This window comes from Poecilia mexicana, unplaced genomic scaffold, assembly GCF_051168715.1.
Source record: "Poecilia mexicana isolate PSO_F unplaced genomic scaffold, ASM5116871v1 scaffold_17, whole genome shotgun sequence".
In the NCBI taxonomy this organism is placed as follows: Eukaryota; Metazoa; Chordata; class Actinopteri; order Cyprinodontiformes; family Poeciliidae; genus Poecilia; species Poecilia mexicana.
Window position 1 is genome coordinate 6,076,486 of NW_028263386.1, and position 21,802 is coordinate 6,098,287.

Genomic DNA, 21,802 nt, shown 5'->3' on the forward strand with positions numbered 1-21,802 from the left:
CTTCCTGAATGTCCAACTTGGTGATGAATATCCTGTAAGATGATGTTAGATATATGTGAACCTTTAGGTAGAATAATCGGGTTTTTCTGGTGGATTGGCATTGCGCTTTTGTTGATCCTGCCACCAACTCTTAAGATGCCACCATCAAGCTTCGGATCCAGTTTAAGGATGGAACTTCTTGAACTGAGAGGTTTGCCTTGTTCCAAATAAGTAAATTCATAGTCAAAGTAGCGTCTTTGTTCAAAACAAATGATAGCTTTCTCTGCGTTCTGCATATCCTCCACTGACAGGTTTCGGGTCTCACATTGATCTTTCAGCCTCTTCATCACTTCTGAGGACAGGTGAGTTTGACCTTTTCTTTGCTGGCTTAGTAGAAGAAGATGTCTTTTCACTTTTAATATCCAGGCTACAGACTTCTGAAGTCGGTTCCATGATGAATGGTACTTGATTAGCCTGCAAACTGGATGTTGATCCTCCATTATCACACTGTTAATTGTGATCTCTTTCCTCACCTCAGGATCATTTGCTGGTATTTCTTCCAGACCTCCTGTGGGCTTTGGCCAAGTTCCCTTTTTTTTTACTGAGATATTCAGGACCGGTCAGCCATTTTGATCTTAAGAAGGATTCCACATGAAGCCCTCTTGATGCGTCGTCGGCTGGGTTGACTTTGGAACTGACGTATCTCCATTGTCCGGTGTGGGAGAGGTCATGGATTACAACAACTCTGTTGGATACAAAAGTGTGAAATCTTTTAGTTTGGTTGTGAATATATTTCAACACAGATGTACTGTCTGTCCAGAAAGTTGAGTCTTTAAGTGGTAATTGCAGCTCCTTCCTTAGCATTCGATCCACTTTTACAGCCAATGTTGCTGCTGTAAGCTCCAGTCTGGGTATAGTCATCTGCTTTAGAGGTGCTACTCTAGCTTTTCCAAATATGAAGCAGATGTGGATTTGGCCTTGGTGATTTGATAATCTGAGGTAGCTTACTGTACCATAGCCTGACTCACTTGCATCACAAAAGTGATGCAATTCAGCAGTTTCTACTGGATTAAAGTTTTCAGGCTTCATACATCTTACAACTTGAAAATTATGTAACAGCTTTAACTCTTTGAGCCATCTTTGCCAAGGCTTTATAAATTCCTGTGGAATAACATGATCCCATCCATACTTGGCTTTGCAGAGCTCCTGGAGTAATAGTTTTGCTTTCAGGATGAAAGGAGAAAGAAATCCTAACGGGTCATATATTGAGCTCACTGTGGAGAGCAGACCTCTTCTGGTAGCAGGACGACTTTTGATGGTCACTTTAAAGCTAAACGTATCACTGAAAGTATCCCAGTGGAGTCCAAGTGCAGACTCAACTGTTATTTGTTCTTTCAGCTTTTCTTTATCCAGATCCAGCTCCTTAAATCCTCCAGCTCTATGATGTTCAGGGATGCTAGCCAGCACTTCAGGGCTGTTGCTGACCCATTTGGTTAATGTAAAACCTCCCTCTCCGCATACTTTGGTGAGCTCTGTGACAAGTTTTACTGCCTGATCCACAGTTGCTACTGATCGAAGGCAGTCATCCACATAAAAGTTGTTTTGAATGGTTTTAATAACCTCATCGGAATAGTGCTTCTGGTTGTCGGTAGCAGTTTGGCGGAGAGCAAAATTAGCAATGCTTGGGGATGATACAGAACCAAAGAGGTGAACTTTCATCCTATAAACCTCAAGAGGTTTACTAATGTCCCCTTCTGGCCACCACAGAAATCTCAGGAAGTCCCTGTCCTCTTCATCCACATAAACTTGATAAAACATTGCCTCAATGTCTGCCATAACAGCAATAGGCTCTTGGCGAAACCTCAGCAGTACCCCAATCAGGGTGTTTGTTAAATCAGGACCTTGTAGAAGCTCCTTGTTCAGAGAGGTTCCTTGAAATGAGGATGTACAGTCGAACACCACCCTAAGTTTGTTCTTTCGTTTATGGTAAACACCATGATGTGGAATGTGCCAGACATGTCCATCCTCCTTGTAAAGCTGCTCAAGTGGAACCTTTTCTGCATAGCCTTTTTTCAAAATGTCCTCCATAAAGGATGTGTATTCTTCTGCATACAACCTATCCTTCTTAAATTTTTTCAAAAGGTGCAGTGTGCGTTCCTTAACTATTTTATAGTTATCAGGCATGACTTTGTCTTTATTTCGGAAAGGAAGTGGTAAGTGATAGTGTCCGTCTTTAATATATGATGACTCGGAAGCAATCTTCATAAAACACTTATCCTCAACCGACATCTCATTTTTCTCATCATACATGTTCTCTGAGAAATCCTGGTTATATTGTTTGGTGAGCAAATCCTTCAATTCAGTAACGGAAATTCTGTTACTTGACACTGCAATAGGCCCAACATATTCTGTGGTACTATCAACACTAAGTGGTCCCGTTACAACCCATCCAAGAACTGTTTCTACTGCGTACGGTCCATTCTCATAACTGTTTATTATTTTCCACGGCTCTAACGCTCGAGGAACATTAGTACCAATGAGGAGTTCAATGTCTGCCTCAATTTTCCTTAAATGGACACCTCTGAGATGAGGCCACCTCTCCAGATCAGCTTGAGTGATGATGTTTTCTTTTGAGACAGGTATTTTATCCTGTGTGTAAACCTTTGGCAGGTCCAAATATGTACAGCCCTCCAAGTCTCCCACCTCTAGTCCTCTGACCTCATAGGTCCCTGCAGGCCTTTCCTGTCCCATTGTTCGCAGAAGTATCTCTGCTTTGCGTCCCTTCAAATTTAGCCGGTTCATCAAGCTTTCAGTACAAAACGTCGCTGTGCTGCCCGGATCAAGGAAAGCATAGGTCTGAATGTATTTATCCCCTTTTGCCACCTTAACTCGGACGGGAACTATTGCAAGTGCACATTCTCTCCCGGCCCCGGTTCCACCACCTGCTGAAACCAGAGCACTGCTTATGGGAGTTTCTTCAGACTCAGTTCGACTGTCTTGCTTTGAAACTTTTGCATTTACGATATGGAGTACTGTTGGATGTCTCATTTGACACACTTGACACATTAGCCTACGCTTACAATTTTTGCTTAAGTGACCTTTTAGTAGGCAGCCAAAACAGTATCCGTGACTTCTCAAAAATTCAACTTTACTGTCATGTGACTCTGTTTTAAAACGCAGACAGTCAGTTAAATTATGTTTACCCTGGCAGAATCCACAGTAAGGCATGATGGGCCTGGGTGTGGTTTCAGGCGGTAGTGGAGTCAAAACTGCTTGCTTTGCAGCACATCCTGTCTTCTCTGTAACTATTGAAGTTGCAAAGCTGCTGTTTTTACCTCTTATCGATTTTAGTTCACCTTTACCCCTTGGGAATGGTTTTTTGGTTGCTGTTTGGTCTTGCAGGTCTCCAAACAACGGATCCAAAAGCATGTTGGCGTGGTTTTCCACAAACTCAACAAGATTTTTAAATCTGACTCTCCTGCCAGTTTTTTGTTGTATTTCATAAGCTGTGGTTCGCCATCTTTCTCGCAGTTTGTAAGGTAGCTTGGATGCTAGCAGCCTTAAATTTGATGGAATTTCAAGTTCCTCTAAATACTGTAAATCTTGCATTGCATTACAACATCCTCTCAAATACATTGCATATGCATACAGCATTTTTCCATCCTCAGCTTTTATCGCTGTCCAGTTCAATGCTTTATCCAAATAAGCTCCAGAGACTTTAATTTCATTTCCAAAGTGTTCCTTTAATAGTTGTTTAGCTTCTCTGTAGCCTCTACTTCCTTCCATATGTAAACAGCTGCGAACCAAATCTCTTGGCAAACCAGATGTAAATTGTTCTAAATAATACAGTCTGTCTTTATCATTTTTAGTCTTGTCTTCGATTAGTTGTTCAAATGCATGAACAAAAGATTGGTATTCTAATGGGTTACCATCAAATACAGGGATATTTCTCGGAGGTAACAACGACAGGTTTTGGTGGTTGACAATAAGTTCTGCTATGTCATTTTGTCTTTGAATGACAACATTCAGATTTTCATTATCAGCAGTAACAGCCACATCTGGATAAACCCGTGCAGTTTGCGATGCATTATGATCATAAGTTTCACTTTCAGTGGGATTCTTATTTTGAGTTTTGTTCTCTCCTGTGCTTAAACTCTTGGGAGAAGATTTGAGTCTCCCAAAAATGGTCTGTTGAAGTGGAGTTTTTGGTATAGCACCTAGCTGCATAAACTCCACACGGCCCTCCATTGAGTCTGGTTCTTGATGAGAGCTGTAGTATTCATTCATGCCATCACCTAAAGATGGTTTCTGGTCCACCTCATCACTTTCTAAGGGTTTTATTTTAGCTGTTGATGCTGCAAGATCAGCTTCTAGCTCAATTTGCTCCATCCTTAACTTCAATTTTGCTTCCTCCATTTGCAAAGCATGCTTTTCTTTCAAGGCAGCAACTCGTGCCAGTGCAGCAGCCTGTTCTGCTTTAGCCTTTTTTAACTCTGAAGAGACAGAGGAAGTCCTGGATGGTAATGATCCAGAGGAAGAGGATGACTTTGATTTCTTTGATACATTAGATATGCTGTCTAATGGCCTGATTGTTGATTGTAAAATGTCTTTTTTCCATGTTTCAACATCTTTCAAAAAATAATCTAGATTAGTTATTCGAGGCTCAAACCAGTCAGTGTAATCATCTTCCTTTTCTTCCTCTGATAAGAGCTCTTGAACCAAATTATGAGCATTTTTAAACTCATCCACAGCTTCCTTAAATGCTTGTACTGAATCATTGACTGTATCAACATTTCCCGCATCCGTCATCAAAGTCTTTATTTCATTAATCTTTCTAGTGCAGGCTCCCAATCTGGCTCTGCGCGAGAGGACGCGCACCCTTAATATGTCCTCAGACGCAGGCGGGGTATCTGGGTCAGACATTGTCAATGATCACACAATCCTCTTTTTGTTGCGATACTTTTCCAAAATCCACAACTTTGCTTTCTGTGGTGATCGATTGTTCCTCTACAGCGCAGCTGCGCTTTCATTCATAAGCTCGATCAGCTGATTTTACTCACGGCCCGCTGGCGGCTTTCTTTGTTCCTCCGTGAGTGATCTGGTGGATCCCACAACTTTGCCTTTGTTCTTCAAGTTGTCGTTGAGGATCTTTGTACTTGTTAGGTCCACTCTCGCATTTCAAAATATCCAAAAGGCAAAAAATGCCAGAGCAGCCCAGGAGGAGGGTTTCGACTCGCTCAAGCAAATAAAGCACTCGCGGAGACTCCTTTCTTGTTTCCAAAAGGTTTCTTTTACTTACAACTATAACAAAAAGTAATCTCCGAGTTGACTTCTACAAAAAACTTAATTTGCGGTACAAAGATCATTTCGCTCCTCACTCCTTTGTCAAACAATCAGCTCAGCCCCAACAGCTGTTTGTGCCTGATAATCACCACCCGCTGCTGACTGACAAGGAGGAGGGTCTAAAAAAGGAACAATTAAATACATACATAATTGAATATACAAAATTGAGCTACCATTAATTTGTCATTAAGTCTGTGGAAATTAATTTAGCAAAGCATAAATTTATCTAGTTCTTAATAGGCTCCAACAAGTCCATTTAACTACTTTTAAAAACAAGCATTAATCAATGTTATACTTGTCACAACTGCAATCTACCTGCAGTGCATGGAGCCCGGTCCATCTTGCAGCAGCATTTCAGCTCAAAATTATAATTTCCAACCTGCTACAAATTTCCACTTCCAGTCTGTTCCACCTCGCCACACTTTTTATCAGCCCCGACCTGACAATGTGCAGGCGCAGTTGTCAAGGTTGTTTCAGCCCCAGCAAGGAGGATCAACCAGTGGGGTTAGAAAAAGGAAGCGGGAGATCCCATGGAGTCATGCTTTCATTTGTCTGCCTGGGGTCCAATCCATTGTCATGCCCACAATTGAGGAGGCTCGCTACTACTCCGTTTGTGGTTTGGGACAAAAAACTGTGTGGTTCCCACACAACGAAGGAGACCATGCTTTCTTCAGGGAACATCTACTCTCTGCCTTCCCCCTTCTGAGGGATGCTGGTGGGTTTGTCCTGGCCCGTGGCAGCAGGGGAAAGGTATTGGAAGAGCTGCCAATACCACCAGAGGGATACAGCCTGAGCTATGTTCGCTCAGGTTGTACAAGGGCTCCCTTATATGTTTTCCCTCTCCAACAAAGCCTTCCCTTGAGGCCCCCACCAGATGATGAGGTTAGCTTTTACCTTTTCAGAAATTTGCATGTGTGCTTTATGTTGTATGGACATTCAACCTATTATTTTTTTGTTGCAATGTGTGTAGATCCAAAAAGTGATGGAAAAATGCCTCATCTGCCAATCCTCAATACCACTGTGTGACTTGGCAAATCATATTGAGTGGTAATAATGACCTTTTTTAAGAAATACAGCTCATTAGATTGATCAAAAGAGATAAATATGCTCTTTATGTATTAATTGAAGATACATCGCAAATTAAAGTAACATCTTTTTCTTATTTCCACAGTAAACAAGAAACATCAAGGAACAATGAGTAAGCCTCATGTCTCCAAAAATACATTGAATAAATTAACATATTTTTTTCTTCATTTAAAATAAACTATTTTCTTTGTTTTTTCACAGAGAGGACATGGATGAGGAGATAGCCATGGCTATACAACAGTCTTTACATGTCAGTTTGTCTTTGTCAAAAACATTATGACAAAGCACTGTTCTGTTAACAAATTTAATGCTTTTTTCTACCTTTCTACCTACCAGCAGGAGAAGACACCTGTGCATCAGTAAGTGTTTTATTGTTTTGACATTAGGAACAAACACAAGGGGAAAACATCTTTATGCAAACCTATGTTTTTTTTTTTGCAGGCAGTCAATAATAGGTATACAGCAGGATGGAACAGCTTTGATGACACTTGTGATAAAGCAATATGTTCAACCTAAAGCCATTACTTCTTAAATTATTGTTTGCCCTCGTTCTTTTTTGAATTATTTTAATACTTTTTTTATTACTTGCTGTTTGAAAGTGAGCAACGTGAGGCCCAAGAACAGAATCCTGCAATTGAGGTAGAAGCTGTTGTTGCACCTGAGGCCGTTCTAAGGTATGTTTTTTAACTTAACCAATATAATTTCTCTTAGTATTAGAATTTTACTTTTCTTCTTCAAATTAATAATAACCTTTTGGTGTCAGTGTTCAAAGCCACATCTGGGAGCAAGAGGACATAGTTGAAGAAGGCATGGAAAATGATGGGATAATCGGGTGAGTTTTATGCACAATTGTATGTTTTTAAAAATATGAATATATCTGGCATTGCTTAAAGTCTTTTTACCCATCATCAAAAGTAATGATGGGTAAGACCATCTGTTTCCACTGTGAGATGCATTGTCTATTCTCAAGAACTCAAAAAATACAGTTGTTTTTGTTTGTGTTTTTACAGGTCTCCCGATTCTGATTTAAGGACTGTCCTGGAAGACCTACAAAAAGGTCTTCAGAGTGGTTGTGCCCCGATCCACAATTGTCTTAACGTGTGCAGAGAGTTCATATTGGAAGGTTCCTTTAGAGCTTTTCGACGTACACGCTTCAACCCCCTTCATCGACTGACAGTTTGTGGATGTTGAGGGACAAAGTGAGGGGGCTGTAGATGATGGTGGTCCCAGCCGTGAATTCCTGCGGCTCCTTGTAGCAGCGCTGCGAGACGGTCGATACTTCAAAGGGCCTGAGGACAGCAAACATCTTTCCCTTGTATCCCGGAGTATGTAGCCATGTATTGAAAAGACTAAATGTTCAAACATGTTATTACATGAAATAGAAACTATTATTTCCTTTCTTCAGTGAGCATTACTCCTGTAATTGTAGGTTATTATTATTAACTTTGTCTTTATGTTGCAGGTCTACAGCTTGGGGACTATAAAATAATTGGGCAAATGCTGTCCTTGGCCCTTCTCCAAGGAGGAGTACAGCCCTCTTTTTTCTCGGCAAGACTGTATTCCCTGTTGTGTGGTGAACAAACAGGCCCAGTGTCATTGGATGAAGTTGGTGGCTGGGAACTGCGCCAGCACCTTGAGAAAGTGGGTAGCACAATTATTTTTCTTGACATGTATTTTGTAAAACATGCTCACATATTATTGTTTCCATTGTCACAGATCGAAGCTGCAGAAAACTTGGAGGAAGCCCAGCAGGCTATTGAGGAAGCCTCGCCAGTACTGTGGCCCCTGGGCTGTGCAAGGTTTCTTCCTGACATGGAGAGCCGGCATACTCTGACTCTGGCAGGCAGCGAGGGCCCATGTTGAAGGTCGCATAAAACCTGCACTTGACCAGTAAGTTAAATCATATGTACTGATTGTAGCAGGTCCACTGTTAAAAAAATATTGGCTCGTTTTTAAATATGATTTGCCAAGAGTTCACCGGTGTTATTTTGGTAGATGTTTACATTATATCCTCAGCTGTTGCTGACAGTGCATGTTTGTGTAAATGACATCACAACCCTGTTCCTCTATGCACAGAATATAAACCCCTGGTTCAGAAACTGCCATTAAAATGACTTTTAGAAATAGTCACAGGAAATCAAAAACCTACAGGGGTTCTCTTCAGTGTACAGGTTGGACTACTCTGCCAGCCACATTTAGATGACCGATCAGTAGCATGATTGAGTGTGTGACCTCCTACATAAACTTCTGTGTGGATGGTACTTTCTCCACTAGAAGAGTGAGATGCTTCCTTAATGACAAATCCTTAATTACCAGTGACATAAAGATACGTACAAAAAATAGAGCCTTTTGGAACAAGAAACTTACTGTCTTTGGGTCACTTCCTGAATACTTGCATTTCATGTCACTGTTAATCTTTAATATCTGAGACCCAATCCTGTCAATTGTGATATTGAGTTTGTATTGCATGATCATTTTGCAGTGAATCAAGGGTATATTCAGTTAGCAGTGAACATTGTAGCAGTTTATGTGGGATTGTCTGACTGAAATGGTGTTTAAATTCGGGTTGAACAGTATCAGATTGACAACAAATGGATAAAGTTAAAGGGAAACACTCTTATTTGTCTAACAATAAAAATTGTTAATTAACTTAATTTTGGTTGTTGTTTATTGCCCTTCGGCTGGACAGAGTCAGCATTATACAATTTGTTATTTTTTTGATGTACTCTTCTCTGACAGGCTCTTAGAGGGACTGGATTGCCTGAAGGTGGCAGAGGCAATGAGGACCCATCCTGAGATCCTTCGCCCCATCTTTGTCTCTGGACACAACCAGCTCACCGTCCAGAACATGATGAGTCTTTTTGACACCGTCTTCTCCCCACTTGGCAGTAATGCCCGACGAGCTGAAAATCTGACACTTATGTTTTGGAGGGACTGGCTTATTGAAGTAGGTGGTATGTAATGCACAAGATTACTATTTAATATTTACAAACTTTTGACAAAAGTAATAAGGTGTGATATTGTTGTTTTTCCTTTAGATGGTTCACGACCAATCAGCCTACAAAATATCTTGACTTTTGTGTCTGGAGTGGACCTAATCCCTCCACTGGGCTTCCCCGAGAGGCCTCAGATTGAGTTTCTTCATGCCCCACTTGAAAATGGATCCCGCCGGTGCTATCCTGAGGCCAACACATGCAGTGTTGTCATGAGACTTCCAATTCATGAAACATTTGAAGAGTTTCAGGAGTATATGGAGTCTGGAATTATTCAATCACCAACTTTTGGTTTTGTTTAATTTTTGTTGTTGTTGTTTTCTGTTTTGCTATTAGCATTAGTAAGTTCAATGTAGGAATATCGTTTTAAAACAGCATTTTTGGCAGTTTTTCCTAGAACAAAGGTATTTATGAAAGAAGCATGTTAAAACTTCTTTCTTAATGAAAGTTAAAGAAGTTAAAACTTCTTTCATTAATGAAAGAAGTTATGACCAACGACATAGGAAAGAAGATACTTCTTTCTTAATGAAAGAAGTTTTAACTTCTGAAAGAAGTATGTTAAAACTATGTTATAGTTTATCAGATTGTAAAATGTTTTTTTCTCTGTACTTTTTTGTTAACTTAAAACAGCATTTTGGTACTTTTTTTCTTGAACAAAGGTCTTTATGTCAGTATGTTACAATTATGTTTGTTAATCAGATTGTGTTCACAATATAAAACATGTTCTTCATAAAAGTTGTTATTGTGGTCTATAATGAGAGATGAGGACAAAATATACTCAACATCACAGTTTTCAATAGAATAAGTGAATTGTTGACTTGAGGAGGAATATGTTTTGCTCAATTTATGTAAAGAGCACATACGTTTTCTAGTTTTTATTCATTTTGGCTGTACAGATAACAGTACTTGCTTAAAATATATCTGGGGTTTTAAAGAAGATTCCAAGGAATTTTAATTTCCACAGGGACATTATTATTATGATTATTATCCTAATGCCAGAATTAATAATAAATAAATACTTTGTGGCATTTTGATCTAGTAATGTAATTATATTAGTTGTGTTACCACCCCACGCCACTAGAGGCAGTAGAAGGCCCAAAAAGAGGCGACTAAGGAGCAGATTTAGAAGTACACCTAAAACTACAGAATTTGTTTAAAACTGTGAGGTACGCTGAAGTAAATAAAAGAGAAGTTCAAATACATGCCAACAGTTAAACTTCTTTTTAAAATGAAGATATATCACAGATTTAAAAAGAAATTTAGCGCCCCCTTCACTGGGCCAGGACCCCTTGGCCTCGTTAGCTGCCCTGACTAATGCCTAAAGAAAATACGAGGTAGAAATCTTAACATTTTTGAAAACAATTTTATTGAAACCACTGATATTGAAAGACCAACATTTTTGTAATATATAATAAACATTTTGATCATACATGACCTACTTCAGGACTTTTTAATGGCGCAGAAAACAGGCAATAGCAACACGGACCAACGACATGAACCAACGACAAGGACCAACGACATGAACCAACAGCATGGACCAACGACATGAACCAACAGCATGGACCAACGACGTTCATACACAGACATGTTCATATCAAGGTCCATTTTGCTTGATTGAAGTGTTTCTATTTATTAGGAAACATTATTATATTTTTATTTTGAATAACAAACAAATTAATAGAAAGCATAAGTTTTCATAAAGATGATAACTGTAAGCATATGAAATAAAAAAAATGACATTGAAGACAGGTTATTTAACAGCTATACAATTTTAAGAGATTGCAATGTTGATCTTAATTTTTTTTTTCTGCTCTTAGGCAATATCTGGTGAATCATTTGAAACCAATATTGTAAAGATGGCCATACCAACCTCATCCAATTTTTTTTTTTGTGGAAGAAAATGACTGGACAAAACTACAGAAGAAAAGACAAAGAAAAACATTCAAAGGACGGAACTGGACTAATGTAATTAGCAAAGGAATTGGATCTATTTATCCGTATTGCTCGTTTGCATTTAAAAGGCATCAACTGAAGGTGTTGGGCTCTACCAAGCCTGGCCCAGAGTTTAGATGTACAGGATACTGCCGATTTGACGACTGCCCTGTGAAAGTGAATGTCGAAGTAGCTAGTGACTTGAAGGCAACAGAAGGGGACCAGAGCGTGCACCGTGCAACACAACTTGTACGGAGACCAGTACGTGCAGACTCTAGAGAAGACATGGCCCAAAATCTAGAAAACACACTACCAAGAACGATGCATCTGAACATGCTAAACAAAATAGACAGCAAAACTATGATTATGGGTTCCAGAGATGAGGCTCCCACTAAAGATGTTTTAAAAAATATTTCTTTTGAGGCTAGAAAAAAAACGATATTTCACAAGAATGAAATGATAAGTCTGCAGAAAATGTTTAATCTGAAAAAAGGATCTGAAGACAACGTTCTACAGAAGATAATCATGCACCCCAAAGGGGTATTGCTGTGGTCAGCAAGGAGTATAAAAGTTTTCCAGGAGCGCAGCTGTGAGGATATCATATATCTGGACGCTACAGGCACCCTGCGCCGGAGCAGCGGGGTCTACCCTTATATTATGTCTATGTGTAAGACGGGCAAAGTGAACTTCAGTTGGCAAATTGCTGCCTCTCACTGGTGGACACCATGTATTACAGTACTCAATCAAAAAGTTACATAATGTCCGTTATTACTATACCGAACTAATAACATTTCCATTTGCCTCAAGTAATGTGAAGCAATTATGAGCAGTTACAAAAATATAATTAAAAGAGAAATGCTTTAGTGACAGTCATTAATATTTTTTTTTATTTTAATTTATTCTCACGTATTGTACTATATACAAATACAAAATCTGCTGTTGTCTGACTGACAAATTAAAAATTTATTTAACAAGGATTTTGAAAGGTCAGGAGATACTGGGTTTATGTAGTTCCACATAACTCTTTATTACTCTTTTATTGTTTTTTATTTAATAACTGTAATGGGCTACGCAGAGGAAGTTGAATTATGTACTTCCGGTAATTAGATTACAAACCGCATAAAAGCGCATCCTTTCTCCTAACACATGTTGCTAATTAATGATGCGTTTATTAGAAGGACTTCTGAAAATTATTAGGCTTCCTAATACAAAGACAAACAAAATACGAACAGTAAAATGGATGCAGAAGTGGGGAATCCTGAAGAGGAGGATGAAATGTGTAAAATGCCATAAAAAAAATGCACTTGATAAAATACGAGTGCAATGGGCTGCGGTGGTAAGTAGAAGCAAGGCTTTAATGCAAAAATATTTTTTAACTTCGAATGATCTTTTATTATTTAAGAAAAGTATTAGCTAGTTTAGCGTAATGTTATAATTTGGCTGAAAATAAAGTAAACTTTAAGTTAATTTGACGCTTCCAACGGTGTATTTCAGTGTAACGTTCCATGACTGTATAAAATGTTTTTGGTTTTTTACATAAGTTGACTTCTCTGAACTTACGAAATACAATATTTATGTGATACACGTAAGCGTTTTGTTTCCCCCCACCACTCTTAGGGTATGTAAACGTCACAATAGGTCAAACTTATCTGTGCGCAATGGATCAATATTCCAAAAGTCTCACAACCCTTTGGCGAAATGGCTTGAGTTCATATTACGGTACAGTATGCATTTTGTTATTTAAGAAAAGAGAATTTTAAAATTTGAAAAAAGACGGTGTCTTTTATCAAATTTTAAAATTTGACACTTTGACACTTCAGAATACTGTCATGAGGTGTGGTTGAGGTGGTGAGGAGATGACGCAGGCGGACCCAGAATGTAAGAATATGATGGTTTTAATAAAGATGATGCTCGAAACAGTCCAAAAACAGGCAGCACGACAGAGAGACAGGCACACAGCCAAATACCGGTAGCAACTGACACACAGGACTGGAAACGAGAGCTAACGCTATCCAGGACTTAACAGTTCTACTGGAGCGAACACAAGACGTAAGACAAACGACACTGACTACAACAAGGATCCAACCAGGAACACAGACAACAGGTGGGTTTAAATACACACGGGGTAATCAAGGGAATGAGACACACCTGGGAAACAATCAACGGGGAGGACGCAGAGACAGACTCACAGGGAACAGGACTACACAGAAACTCAAAAATAAACACACAGAAACACGGAACATGACAAATACGTATATTGCACAATAATGTATTAGTTCACTTTTAGTGTCATTTCACCATAGTAAATTACAGTTCATGACTGTATTATAATAAGTTTTACAATTTAATGTGACATCAGTTAAATGTTTATTTTTCTCTAGGTTTTCCCAAGGTTTGCAATTAAAACAAGTAACCATGATCACTGAGGGTATAGCAGCAAGTTCCAAGACACTCACAAGAATCAATCAATCAATCAATCAATCAAATTTTATTTGTATAGCACATTTCAGCAGCAAGGCATTTCAAAGTGCTTTACATGATTTTCAAAACATCGTTTGACAAGGAAACAGTGAGAAAGAAAAATAAAAAGAAAGTAAAAAGAAAGGATGAAATCGTTAAAAAGATTAAAAACATCAAATACGTTGAAAGCATTAATTGCCATAAGCAACTCTAAACAGGTGGGTTTTAAGCTGAGATTTAAAGGCACCCAGTGTTTCAGCTGTTTTACAGTTTTCTGGAAGTTTGTTCCAAATCCGTGGTGCATAGAAACTGAATGCTGCTTCTCCTCGTTTGGTTCTGGTTCTGGGGATGCAGAGCAGATCAGAACCAGAAGATCTGAGGGGTCTAGACAGTTGGTACAGCAATAACAGATCTTTAATGTATTGTGGTGCTAAACCATTCAGTGATTTATAAACTAGCAACAGTATTTTAAAGTCTATCCTCTGAGCTACAGGGAGCCAGTGTAGGGACTTTAAAACTGGTGTTATGTGCTCTATCTTCCTGGTTTTAGTGAGAACGCGAGCAGCAGCGTTTTGGATCAGCTGCAGCTGTTTGATTGATTTATTAGTCAGACCTGTGAAGACGCTGTTGCAGTAATCAATGCGGCTAAAGATAAACGCATGGATGAGTTTCTCTAGATCGTGCTGAGACATTAGTCCTCTAATCCTGGAGATGTTCTTCAGGTGATAGAAGGCCGACTTTGTGACTGTCTTAATGTGGCTCTGAAGGTTCAGGTCAGAGTCCATCACTACTCCCAGGTTTCAGGCTGATCGCTGGTTTTCAGTTGTAATAACTGAAGCTGTGCATTAACTCTAGTTCGCTCCTCTTTAGGTCCAAAGATAATAACTTCAGTTTTGTTTCTGTTCAGCTGGAGAAAGTTTTGGCACATCCACACATTTATCTGTTCTAAGCACCTATTCAGTGATTGGAGGGGTTCAGAGTCACCAGGTGACATCGTGATGTAGAGCTGAGTATCATCCGGGTAGTTATGGTAGCTAATCCTGTTTTCTGTTATAACCTGAGCCAGTGGGAGCATATAAATATTGAAAAGAAGGGGTCCTAGGATTGAGCCTTGGGGTACCCCACATGTGACCTGTGACCTCTCTGATGAGAAGTTTCCAATTGAAACAAAGAAATCCCTGTTCTTTATGTAAGATTCAAACCAGTGGAGCACTGGACCGGAGAGTCCGACCCAACTCTCCAGTCGATTCAGTAAGATGTCGTGGTCAACAGTGTCGAAAGCTGCACTGAGGTCCAACAGTACCAGCACTGTGGTTCTCCCACTGTCTGTATTTATATGGATGTCATTGAACACTTTGACTAGGCCGTCTCCGTGCTGTGGTGAGCACGAAAACCAGACTGGAAGGAGTCAAAGCGATTCATTATTGTTAGGAAGTTATTTAATTGTTTAAAAACTGCTTTTTCAATAACTTTGCTGATGAATGGGAGGTTGGAGATCGGCCTGTAATTCTGCAGTAGTGATTTGTCTAGGTTGTTTTTTTTTATCAGTGGTTTGATAACTGCTGTTTTCAAAGTCTGGGGGAAAACACCTGAAGACAACGATGAGTTTACTATTTGGAGCAGATCATTAGCAACAACGGGCAGGACTTAAAGAAATGTGTGGGTAGGACATCCAGACAGCAGGAACTGGAGCTTAATTGACTTATAATTTCTTCTAGGGTTTTATAATGAAGTAGTTGAAATTGGGTCATTTTTCCTGCATTTGTTTTGTTTGGGCACAGCATAGGTACTGGCTTTGGAGTGGATGTGCAGATTAATCCTCTGATCTTTTGAATTTTCTCTGAAAAGAAACTGGAGAACTTGTTGCAGGCGGCATTAGATTGAAGTTCAGGTGGTAACGTCACAGGAGGATTTGTGAGCCTGTCAACAGTAGCAAATAAAGCTCGAGCGTTGTTAGTGTTTTTGTTTATGACATCTGCAAAGAAAGCCTCTCTTGCATGTTTTAGTGTGGAGTGATAGTTACGTAGTCTTTCCTTGTAGATGTCACAATAAACATGTAGTTGAGTTTTACGCCATTTCCGTTCGGCCCTACGGCATGACAGCAATGCTCAGAAAGGTTTTTGCAGTACAAACTATTCATCTGTAACAATAATTCATTTGTTTTATTTTAACAATTATAATCTTAAAAAAAATACCAACCCACTACATAGTTATACAATTCATTTTATTTTAACAATTATAATCTTAAAAAAATATCAACCCACTACATAGTTATACATTTATTACATTCAAAAATGTCATTGTAAGGAATTATCACAAGTCAGCTTTCTGATATATAACTTTTAAATTGTAAGGTATGTATTGCTGCTGTAAACGTCTGAGGAAGAGAGGAATGAGAATTGGTGGTCGTCATCGATTTGTTGTCATCGACGAAAGCAATTTGCTCACAAACGAAAGGTAGACTGCATATATTTTTTCTGCTGTTTTGTCACCATAGTAAATAACAGTTCATGACTGTATTATAAGTTTTACAATTTAATGTGACCTTGGTTAAATGTTTATTTTTCTCTAGGTTTTCCCAAGGTTTGCAATTAAAACAAGTAACCATGATCACTGAGGGTATATATATATATATATATATATATATATATATATATATATATATATATATATATATATATATATATATAAAATTCCCTTCTCACCCTCCGTGGGTGCTCTCTCTTTCTTTCTCTTTCATCCTCTGAGCTCGGGTCCTCTACCAGAGGCCTGGGAGCTTGAGGGTTCCTCCAGTATCTTGGCTGTGCCTAGAACTGCACATTTCTGGACTGAGATGTCTGATGTTGTTCCTGGGATCTGTTTGAGCCACTGCTCCAGTTTGGGGGTGACTGCCCCGAGGGCCCCGATGACCACAGGCACCACTGTGGTCTTCACCTTCCAGGCCTTCTCCAGTTCCTCTCTGAGGCCCTGGTATTTCTCCAGTTTCTCCTTTTTCCTGATGTTGTGGTCACTTGGTATTGCTACATCCACCACAACGGCTTTCCTCTGTTCTTTATCCACCACCACAATGTCCGGTTGGTTCGCCATTACCATCTTGTCTGTCTGGATCTGGAAGTCCCACAGGATCTTAGCTCGGTCATTCTCCACCACCTTTGGGGGTGTTCCCCACTTTGACCTCGGGGCTTCCAGTCCATATTCGGCACAGATGTTCCTGTACACTATGCCCGCCACTTGGTTATGTCGTTCCATGTACGCTTTCCCTGCCAGCATCTTGCACCCTGCTGTTATGTGCTGGACTGTCTCAGAGGCCTCCTTGCACAACCTACACCTTGGGTCTTGTCTGGTGTGGTAGATCTGAGCCTCTATTGCTCTGGTGTTTAGGGCCTGTTCCTGGGCGGCCAGGATGAGGGCCTCTGTGCTGTCCTTGAGTCCAGCTTTCTCCAGCCATTGGTAGGATTTTCTGATATCAGCCACTTCAGTTATTTGTCGGTGGTACATCCCATGTAGGGGCTTGTCTTCCCATGATGGTTCCTCCAGCACCTCGTCCTCTGTTCCCCATTGTCTGAGACATTCGCTGAGCACATCGTCCATTGAGGCTTTGTCCTTGATGTATTTATGGATCTTTGATGTTTCATCCTGGACAGTGGCTCTCACACTCACTAGTCCTCTGCCTCCTTCCTTACGGCTTGTGTACAGTCTCAGGGTGCTGGATTTGGGGTGGAGCCCTCCATGCATGGTTAGTAGCTTCCGAGTCTTAACATCCATGGCCTTTATCTCTTCCATTGGCCAGCTAATTATTCCGGCAGGGTATCTGATTACTGGTAAGGCATAGCTGTTTATTGCACGGATCTTGTTCTTGCCATTGAGCTGGCTTCTCAGGACTTGCCTTATTCGTTGGAGGTATTTGGCTGTGGCTCCTGTCCTTGTGACCTCATCGAGGTTGCCATTTGCTTGCTGTATTCCCAGGTACTTGTAGCTGTGCTCTATGTCTGCTATTGTTCCCTCTGGGAGTGAGACCCCTTCTGTGCGGACGACCTTCCCTCTCTTTGTAACCATCCGGCCACACTTCTCTAGTCCGAATGACATCCCAATGTCAGTGCTGTAGATCCTGGTGGTGTGGATCAGTGAGTCGATGTCTTGCTCGCTCTTGGCGATATATATATATATATATATATATATATATATATATATATATATATATATATATTCACTTCCTCCATAGTTTGATATTGTTAAAAATTGTGTATTGCTCCAAGATTTGATGCCTGTGTTGCACCCTAAAAAGAACTTAAAAGAAACTTAAATTAGCTTTTGTGCAACTTTATTAAACAAAATCCACGGTTCGAGCATACAGCATTTGTATTTTTCTCTTTATCCATAATAAATCACAGGTCAGTAACTTTTAACTCCCATCATGGATTGTGTCATTCTTAAAGAGATATTATCATGACAGAAATCTATGAAATAAAAAAAATAAGTTTGAGCACATGAACCAATTGAATTTTTCTAAATAAATGCTAAATGAAATAAATGCTTGCCCAATAAGATAATTGTACTTATTAATTAAACATGATCACGTTAACATATTTTCAGGGCTCTACATCTGCATATTTTGAAAAAAAAAAATGTGTGTCAATTTGATTACTTGTTATCTTGTTTTAACTGCAAATGCTGCTATATTTAATTTTCTGTGAAGAGTCCCTCTTTTTCACACTTCTTTGCATTTTTTTTACTGTTTTTCTTTTACCTTTCAGTACTATCGTGGGAGATGTGGCAAAACATGGCACCGTAAATGCCAGTGGGTCTTCGGGATGCTGGAGGTTGATGGAAATTCAAGAAAACCCATTCTGAGACTGGTCAAGAACCGGTCTAGGCAAACCCTTACATACCAAATACGACGACATATATAAGGGCAAAAACGTCAATCCTCACTGATGAATGGCGTGCATACAAGGGGAATCTTTCCCAGTACAAACAGTATTCTGTCTACCACAAGAACAACTTTGTTGACCCAGTGACTGGTGCTCATACTCAAAACATTGAGTGTGCATGACAAACATACAAGTTGGAAATATGGCGACATAGAGGTAATCGCACTCCAGAGACACTGAAGGATCATCTCAAAATGATTGAATGGCACCACTGGTTAGGTGTTTCCCATAATAATGGTGTCTTGGGCAGACTTTTTCATGATATTAAACAAAAACTTAAATAAATTCTAAACAATGTGAAACATTAATTTTGTTTATGTTGTTAAAAAAACATTGAAAATCTCCAGGTAATGAATGTTTATGTGCAGTTTGCAAAGTTTACAGAGCATTTTCAGAGAAACACAAGTACATATTCGATTACACTGGTCAACACAAAAAAAAATGTCTTAAGTTTTTTCAGCTGACTTAGTAGTATTTCAATGAGCTGAATCCAAAAATCACATTCGTTTTGCTCCATCATGTCAACTTTTTGAGCAATAGGCAAATCTTGATTTTTTACGATTCTGTTTACATGCATTTTTATTTCATTTAAATTTTTTTTTATTTCACGTTCTAGAAATGAAATTACTTACTTATTCAGACTACAAGTTCATGGGTGATGTCATCAATTGTGAAACGTCATTTCCTTAATTTGCTTCCGGTCATAGCATTTTAGTAAGAGTAAAGTGAAAAGCCTCTATATTGCCTAAAAACAAAATGGCTTCAGCCAGAAGATCTTGCAAAAATAAACCTGACTATTCTGTTACATTTGCGGCGAATACACCCTTGTGCCTAACAGGAATCCAGTCACAAGTTTCATAAAGCGTGCTTACCATGCTTATTTTGGTATGAAACTTGGAGATCAGGACAAAGCTTGGGCGCCACACATGGTATGCAAAGCATGCACCGAGTATCTGCATCAGTGGACAAAGGGCAACAAGAGTTGTCTGAAATTTGGAATTCCGATGGTCTGGAGGGAGCCAACAAACCACTGCAGTGACTGCTACTTCTGTGGCATTGATGTTACTGGGATCAACAGAAAGAACTGGAGCAGCCTAAAGTATCCTGATCTTCAATCAGCACGTCGTCCTGTAGCTCATTGTGATAAAATTCCAGTAGCTGTCTTTGGAGAACTTCCTGATAATAGTGACGAAGATTCCACCAGTGTTGAAGAAGAAGAAGACGACGAAGAAAAACTGTTTTTTGACAGTGATGCTCCACATCCTTTTTCCCAAAATGAGCTGAATGATCTAGTTCGCGATCTCGGCTTGTCAAAATCCTTAGCCGAACTGTTGGCATCCAGATTGAAGGAAAAGAACCTCCTCTCTGACAGTGCTCGCATCACCTTCTATCGCAACAGGCATCAAGAGGCTTGATCAAACAGTTCACCAGAGCTCTGGACAAGAATGGTGGCTGCTTCACTTACTTGTGCCAGGCTTTTCCAGGATTGACCATAGAGAAGTTGAAAGCTGGCATCTTTGACGGCCCTCAAATCCGTCAGCTTATCAGAGACTCAGATTTCGAAAAATCAATGAATGGAATGGAACTGGAAGCGTGGAAGGCTTTTGTTTTGGTCGTGAAGAACTTTCTTGGCAATACCAAGACCAGCAACTACGCAGAACTTGTCACCAATATGCTGACTGCTTTCAGAAACCTCGGATGCAACATGAGCATCAAAATGCATTACTTATTCTCACATAAGGATCGGTTTCCGGAGAATCTGGGATCAGTGAGCGACGAGCAGGGCGAGAGATTTCATCAGGACATAAAAGAAATGGAGACCAGATATCAGGGACGCTGGGATGCAGTCATGATGGCTGATTACTGTTGGACTCTGAAGAGAGACATCTCTGTCGCTGAGCATTTTCTGGTTTCCACAAAACGGAAGTTCAAGCCCTAAATTTGGAACAATGATGACGGTAACATGCATTTCACATGTCCATAACATTAATTAATTAATCAATGTGGACTGCTACATTTACAGATGTTTGTAACATTTCATCAATAAATTGTGTTAGAAAACAATTGATATCTTAAAAATCTAATTCGGATGAGAAATATTACTAAAAATCAACCGATAATGTAAAAAAATGTAATTATCCATAATAATCCATTTAGACAAAAAACTCGGATTTAAAAATGAACTTAGCATAAAAACGTGACCTGATTGATAGTGTGGATGTTTGTAATAAATCAGTTGTCAAAAGATAAACTATTTTCAAAAAAAAAATTTTTGTAACCCTGTGTTATTCACTGACATTTAAAAAATATGAATGTGCGAAAGATATGTCCACCCCATGTGCTTAGATGATATTTTTTTATTTGTTTGTGTTCCTTCTCTTCAGTGACCACAGTGAATGGGGTCGTGACACGGTACCAGAAAGCCTTGAAGACGTTCACAAAGTATGGGTCAATGAAAAGGGCCTTCTGCAAAATCAACATAGATTGTAATACGATTGCGAGAACCGCGGTGATTGCAGAACTCGCAATCACTTTCCCTGACGTGTTCAAGGAGCTCATTGCAGTAAAAGTAGAACAGGAGAAGATATGTGAGTTGGCAGACCGATGCCGAAAGGCTATTACTAATGAAATGGCTGAAACCATCACATCCAAAAAAAGAAGTAAAAAACTACTACCCATAATGCACAAATACACTTGAGAATTATGAAAGATAGGATTTCTTTATTGTTCACTTAAAAGGAGGGATTTTTTTTTATTGTTCATTTAGAAGAAGACTGTTTTTATTGTTCATTTAGAAGAAGACTGTTTTTATTGTTCATTTAGAAGAAGACTGTTTTTATTGTTCATTTAAAAGAAGGCAGTTTTTATTATTATTTTTTTTATTTACGTAATACATAATTCCCTTATATTGTTTCAGTAAAAACTGAGTTCAGAATTCATAAGCTGACCTAAACTAAGTTTTTGTTTAAAAAAATAAATAAAAAATGTTTGTTCTGAAAATGTGAACCCCCTGTTTGAGGAAATTATGCAAGTTTCATGCTAAACAAATAAAGACTTTCTTTTCATTTGTCGACTGGT

General features: G+C 39.2%; 1 protein-coding gene and 1 pseudogene across 2 annotated transcripts; both read left to right on the top strand.

Annotated features, from left to right (window-relative positions):
• The first annotated feature begins 5,574 nt into the window (after positions 1-5,574).
• LOC148154688 (uncharacterized) lies at positions 5,575-6,348 on the top strand. Its single transcript, XM_088014786.1, has one exon. It carries the CDS (start codon positions 5,647-5,649, stop codon positions 6,346-6,348), a length of 702 nt encoding a protein of 233 aa, XP_087870912.1. The 5' UTR covers positions 5,575-5,646.
• Positions 6,349-7,444: 1,096 nt separating this feature from the next.
• On the top strand, positions 7,445-10,136 carry LOC148154689 (G2/M phase-specific E3 ubiquitin-protein ligase-like; annotated as a pseudogene). The gene is made up of 5 exons (XR_015765858.1): positions 7,445-7,733; positions 7,871-8,049; positions 8,125-8,298; positions 9,148-9,362; positions 9,447-10,136. The product of XR_015765858.1 is annotated as a G2/M phase-specific E3 ubiquitin-protein ligase-like (transcript).
• Positions 10,137-21,802: the final 11,666 nt, after the last annotated feature.

Excerpts from the sequence above, each read along its gene's own strand:
- LOC148154688 (XM_088014786.1), top strand. The coding sequence starts at position 5,647 with ATGGAGCCCGGTCCATCTTGCAGCAGCATTTCAGCTCAAAATTATAAT.